At 63.7% G+C, this 6,071-nt stretch overlaps 1 protein-coding gene across 1 annotated transcript; it reads left to right on the forward strand.

The window, feature by feature from the left end:
* Positions 1 to 1,039: 1,039 nt before the first annotated feature.
* On the forward strand, positions 1,040 to 5,986 carry GALK1 (galactokinase 1). The gene is made up of 8 exons (XM_090290547.1): positions 1,040 to 1,244; positions 2,167 to 2,356; positions 2,793 to 2,912; positions 3,091 to 3,226; positions 3,346 to 3,527; positions 5,318 to 5,468; positions 5,561 to 5,723; positions 5,808 to 5,986. Exons 1-8 carry the CDS (start codon positions 1,080 to 1,082, stop codon positions 5,877 to 5,879), a joined length of 1,179 nt encoding a protein of 392 aa, XP_090146673.1. The 5' UTR covers positions 1,040 to 1,079; the 3' UTR covers positions 5,880 to 5,986.
* Positions 5,987 to 6,071: the final 85 nt, after the last annotated feature.

Here is a 6,071-nt window from a genome sequence, read left to right on the forward strand (position 1 = left end):
TCACTGCCCCCCACTGCCCCCATAGAGTGGTGCCCTGTTGGAAGGCATGGCTTTTGAGTTAAAATCCATTTCTTTTCTTTTTAAAGAGTTTATTTTTTTAGAGAAAGGGGAAAGGAAGGAGAAAGGGAGAGAAACACCAATGGGTGAGAGAAACATCACTCAGTTGCCTCTTACACACCCCCAACTGGAAACCTGGCCCACAACCCAGATGAGTGCCCTGACTGGGAATCGAACCAGCGACCTTTCGGTTTGCAGGCCGGCGCTCAATCCTCTGAACCACACCAGAGTCTGAAATCCATTTCAACCAGTCCCGGCATATACTACACACACTATATAGCTCACCCATCTACAACATACAGTTCAATGGTCTTAGTATGTTCACAGATCGTGCGACCTCCACCACCGACGATCTTAGAGCGTCTTCCTCACCACGGAGGGAACTCAGCACCCCTGGCTATCACCCCGCCCGCCACCCCCACCCCCGCCATTCTCCTCAGACCTCAGCAAACCCTGCTCAGGCCAGCAGCCCCCCCAGGAGGGGCTGTGCCCACTGCTGTCCAGTGCCCCCCTCCTCCAGCCCTTCATGGCCAGGAGCAGCCGCAGGTGTCCACCCTGGAAAAGGAGCCTGTCGCAAACGACTCCCTGGCCACCACCAAACTTGGCTCTGTCGCTGTTTACACCTTGCGCCAGGCCACCCGCCTAGAGACCCACGACCGGGGCTGGTCAGCCCTCTCCGCTGCAGGACTCCGGGGCTTAGGCGATCCCTTTGGAACACCCGGGGTGGCCGGATGGCAGCTGGGTCGCCCTGGCTGTGGCCGGGTGGGTGTGGGCACGGCCAGGGAAGCGCAGCGCAGACCCCCGACCCGGCCCAGACCACGCGGCGCCCCGCGGACCTCCCCGAGGCCCGGAGCGCGCCGCCCCACCCCCGCAGGAGACCCGGGCCCGCTCGGGGGGCGGGGAGGGGCCTGCGCGGCCGGGGGGCGGGGCGGCGAGTGCAGGAATGCACGCCGCCCGCTGCGCCCCGCCCCGAGCATCCCGCGCCGACCGGGCTGCGCCGGCTGAGCTGCAGGGCGGGCGTCATGGCTGCTTCGAGACAACCCCCGGTCGGGGAGCTGCTGGCCGTGGCCCGGAGGGCCTTCCGGGAGGAGTTCGGGGCCGAGGCGGAGCTGGCGGTGTCGGCGCCGGGCCGCGTCAACCTCATCGGGGAGCACACGGACTACAACCAGGGCTTGGTGCTGCCCATGGTGAGGGTGGGAGGGGACCCGAGCCTGCCCTGGGGCCCCGGCCGCCCCGCCGGAAGGGCAGGCCGGAGGGGCGCGGGCGGGCGCCTTGTCCCCGCTTGAACTGTTGGGCGGGCCGCGCCGAACTTGAACTCCGGCCGAGTTTGGGGGACGAGCACGTGGGAGAGCCCCTGGGACGGGGCACGTCTCACGTAGGAAGGGAGGAAGCGGAGCGGGAACCGGCTGGGAGGAGTGTGCAGAAGCCTCCTGGCTCACGCCTGCCCTCTGTGGACTGCTGATCCTTGCCTGCCGGCGACCTGGGAGCCGCCTCAAAATGTGGGGCCCCCGTGTTGCCCATGGAAGGAGGTGCTTCGGACTCTGGCCTCCAGGAGGCCCTGCAGGTCCTGCGGGAACTGGCCCTAAGCCTCCTGGCCCAGGGCGTTCCGTTTATAGACGGGGAAACTGGCCCCGAGGGGGCTAGTGATCTGGGCAAGGTCACACAGCTGGTGCTCCGTGGGGCTCGGGCGGGACTCAGGCCTCCCAGCTCTGCGCCCGGGGTTCTTCCCACCCCGCCGTGCAGCTCGGGATGAGTGGAAGGGCACACCTGAGGCCGCTGCAAAATGGGAAGGCGTCGGGTGGAGCGCTCAGATTGTTTTCCTTTTGAGCTCCCTCTCCCCTGAGCCCCACAGCTGGGGGCCCACGCTCAGGGCAGAGTCCAGGTCTGCGCTCCCGCCCCCGAGGGCGCAGGGGGCAGGGCCTAAGCCCCCAAGGCCAGCTCAGCACTCAGGCTCTGCCTTGAGACACTCCCACTCCTTTCCGGTGGAGCCTAAAGGTCACTCTCCTGCCTGTCCCAGGCCCCACATTCCTGAGCACTTTAGTGCTGGCGGGGGGCTCATTCATCCGTTAGCTGGCAGAAGCTTTGCATCCGTTTCATTTCTCCCGTCAGGCTGTGGAGCTGGTGACGGTGATGGTGGGCAGCCCCCGGGTGGATGGCCTCGTCTCCCTCCTCACCACCTCGGAGGATGCTGATGAGCCCAGGCGGCTGCAGTTCCCCTTGCCCACAGCCCAGCGGGCACTGGAGCCTGGGACCCCTCGATGGGCCAACTACGTCAAGGGAGTGATTCAACACTACCCAGGTATGGGGCAGGTTCCGGCTGCTGCCAAGGGCACCTCTCAGCCCTGAAACCCATCAGCTCACCTAATCCGCCGCGGGGCGGGCTGACAGGGCGGAGCGTCCCATGGTACAGATGAAGAACCTGGTGCTCCGAGAAGGTCCGACCTTGCCCTGGGTCGCCCTTTACGTGATTGGAGGAGCCAGGATTCCAACCCTAACCTGTTGGCCTCCAGAGCCCTAAACCAGGAGAACTGGGAAGACAGTGGCCCAGGAACTTCAGGGTAGAAGGATGGGGGGCCGTGAGCCCCTGGGCCCAGCAGGTGGGCCGCCTTTGCCACATGAGACACATCCCTGGAAGCAGTCACCAGGCAGTTGCCTCCTTTCATACTAAAATCCGTGCCCTTCCTGTGCCCATCCTTCCAGACAGCCCGACTTACCGTCACCATTGTTCCCTGCAGCTGCCCCCCTCCCCGGCTTCAGTGCAGTGGTGGTCAGCTCTGTGCCCTTAGGGGGTGGGCTGTCCAGCTCAGCAGCCCTGGAAGTGGCCACGTACACCTTCCTGCAGCAGCTGTGTCCAGGTACCTCCTCGATCCCAGCTCCCGACCCCGCCTTGCTGAGGTCCGACTTCCTTCTCTTGCTGTGGCCTTCAGAGCGGGGTGGGGACTGTCCCTGGAGTACCTTTGGAACTGCTCCCACCCACCCACCCCTTGGGCCCCCTCCTGGGATTCAGCCCCCTCATCTCACCCTGTGTCACAGACTCGGGGGCCATCGTTGCCCGGGCCCAGGTGTGCCAGCGGGCCGAACACAGCTTTGCAGGGGTGCCCTGTGGCATCATGGACCAGCTCATCGCTCTGCTGGCGCAGAAGGACCACGCACTGCTCATTGACTGCAGGTTAGGGGCTCCCCTGGTGCCCTCTCACTTCTTGGACCTTGTGGGCAGAGCATGCCCCCTGTGGGCCCTGGCAAGCACACACTTGGCCTTGTCATCTCCCCACTCCAACTCTATCCCAGGTCCCTGGAGACAAGCCTGGTGCCACTGTCGGACCCCAAGCTGGCCGTGCTCATCACCAACTCCAACGTCCGCCACGCCCTGGCCTCCAGCGAGTACCCGCTGCGGCGGCGCCAGTGTGAAGAAGTGGCCCGCGCGCTGGGCAAGGAGAGCCTTCGGGACGTGCAGATGGAGGAGCTGGAGGGTGAGAGCTGGGCTGGGTGTGCTCTGTCCCTCCGGTGCCTGAGCGCCCTGCAGGGGCTGCCAGGGCCCCATCCCCAGGGCTTCGGCATGCTCTGCCCACGCCCCCGAACACTGCTAACCCAGCGCTCCGTCCTCAGCAGGGCTGCTTGGAACCTTAATGCCGTTTGTCCTCATGTGAGAAGTGGACAAGTACAAAGAATATAGTAAGCCGTAAGGCCGCTGCTCAGAGATGGCCTCCCTTAGCATTTCACTGGGTTTCCTCCAGTGTTTTCTGCACCTGTATTTTCAGAGTTGCGTACAACATTGTCACCTGCCCCTTTTTAAAAAATGTAACATTATTCTATATATGAAAGGCCCCTCAGTAGGGCTTTTTACTTTTTAAAAAGATTTTATTTATTCGTTTCTAGAGAGGGGGGCAGGGAGGGAGAGAGGGAGAGAAACATTGATATGCGAGAGATACATCGATTGGCTGTCTCTCGTACGCTGCCAACCAGGGACCTGGCCTGCAACCCAGGCATGTGCCCTGACTGGGAATTGAACCGGCGACCTTTTGGTTCGCAGGCCGGTGTCCAACCCAGAGCCACACTGGCCAGGGCAACATGGCGTTTTAGAGCTACATAATACTCCAACATTCAGGTACATGGTAGTTTATGTCACCACTTTGTGATGATCACACCTAACACTGAGATGAACGTTTTATCGGTGAGTCTGTCTCTGCAGTCTCTTGTTCTTAGGGATCAATTCCTAAGAGTAGGGTTCCAGAGTGAGATGATACATGTGTTTTTAAGGTTCCTGATACACATGGCCAGGAAGGTAGTCTGTTTAACAGTTTGAAGGTCATAGAAACATTAACTCCTTTATTTCTCTAACGATTCTGTAGAGCAGATGCTATTATTCTCTCTGTCTCTCCCTCTCTGTCTGTCTCTTGAGGAATCAGCACGTGGCAGTGCTAAGACTTGAACCCAGGCACATTGGCTCCCCATTCTTAACACTGGTGGTGTGCCCCCCTCTGCGGGGGCTGCCCCGGTCTTTGTCCTCAGCGCACAGCACCAGCCACCACTGCCCCACTAAGGACTCGGTCCTGAGCCCGCCACCCCCACCTTCTGCCGGCGCCCTGGAGCCTTTACTTGGCCCACAGTGGAACCCACCGTCTTCTCTCCCCCACAGGCTTCTCCTGACTCCTCTTGTCTGTTACCTCCTGGCCCTCGTCACCCCTGTTTGAGACCTCAGTCACCTCTGGGTCCTCATTATTCCCCCTCCCACCCTTGTGTCTCACCTCTGTCTCCCCCTTTCCGTGCCCCTCATCAGACCCCTCGGTGCTTTCTGTGCAACGGCTGTGGGCCGGGCTCCCGGCACCCACCTCTCCCAGCCTCGGCCCTCTGCCCAAGGTGCTCTCATCTCCGAGGGCTCAGCGCTGTCCCTCCCCTGCTCCCAGACCTCTGTGGCACACGCACGTGGAATTAAGTAGCCAGGCGCCCTGGTGCTCGGGCTGTGGGTTGCCCTCCCCCGTCGCGCTAGCCTGCTGGTTGCCGGTGTCCCCTCGGGCCCCTCTCCCTCCTGCTCTACTGTGGCCTCCTGAAGGCAGTACTGGGTCCCACTTGCCTTGTCACTGAGCACCCACTGCCAGGTGCCCCGAGTGGGGTAGGAGTCCCAGCGTCCGTTCGAGGGTGGGGGGTGCTGGCCCAGCGTGGTCAGAGCCCCGTCTCTGGTGGAGGCTCCCCCGCTGCCCGGAGCCGCCCGCGGGGGTCCAGAGGCAGCATGCGCAGGGCTGCTGACCCCTTTCCTCCCCAGCTGGCAGGCAGCTGGTGAGCAGGGACGGCTTCCGGCGGGCACGGCACGTCGTGGGCGAGATCAGGCGCACGGTGCAGGCAGCGGCTGCCCTCAGCCGGGGAGACTACAGAGCCTTCGGCCGCCTCATGGTGGAAAGTCACCAGTCCCTCAGGTGAGGCCTCCCGGGCCCCCGGCCCTGGGCACAGGCGGGCCCCAGGCCCGGTGGGGCTGGTCCCAGGCCCGCCCGTCCTGTCCGCTCTGCAGGGATGACTACGAGGTGAGCTGCCCGGAGCTGGACCAGCTGGTGGAGGCCGCGCTGTCCGCACCGGGGGTCTACGGCAGCCGCATGACAGGCGGCGGCTTTGGTGGCTGCACGGTGACTCTGCTGGAAGCGTCTGCCGCGTCCCGGGCCATGCAGCACATACAGGTGGGTGGTGCCATAGCCCGGGGGCCGGGGCCGGGGCGGTTGCTGGGGCCCCGCGCAGCTCAGACCCCGCCCGTCTCCCCACAGGCGCAGTACAGGGGTGCTGCCACCTTCTACCTCTCCCAGCCGGCTGACGGTGCCCAGGGCCTGCAGCTGTGAGGTGCCGCCCCCGCAGGGCCCGCGGCCGGCCGGCCGGGAGGCTCTGTGTGTCTGGAGCCCGCTCCCCGCATCTGGGTTGCAATAAACTTGTGCCTCAGACCGCAGGACCCTCCTGCCTCTAGCGCTGGGTGTGTGGTTGGCCATCAGAGAGGGTGGGTGCCAGGGCCACGCCCCTGCGCTGGGCAGGCCCTG

The sequence above is a fragment of the Furipterus horrens genome, unplaced genomic scaffold (genome assembly GCF_987537825.1).
Source record: "Furipterus horrens unplaced genomic scaffold, mFurHor1.1.pri manual_scaffold_11, whole genome shotgun sequence".
Taxonomy (NCBI): Eukaryota; Metazoa; Chordata; class Mammalia; order Chiroptera; family Furipteridae; genus Furipterus; species Furipterus horrens.

Bases quoted from the DNA above. Each gene is read 5' to 3' on its own strand.
- GALK1 (XM_090290547.1), top strand. From the start codon at position 1,080: ATGGCTGCTTCGAGACAACCCCCGGTCGGGGAGCTGCTGGCCGTGGCC. The intron at 3,227-3,345 runs GTTAGGGGCTCC...ACTCTATCCCAG, and splicing joins GCACTGCTCATTGACTGCAG to GTCCCTGGAGACAAGCCTGG. The intron at 5,469-5,560 runs GTGAGGCCTCCC...TCCGCTCTGCAG, and splicing joins GAAAGTCACCAGTCCCTCAG to GGATGACTACGAGGTGAGCT.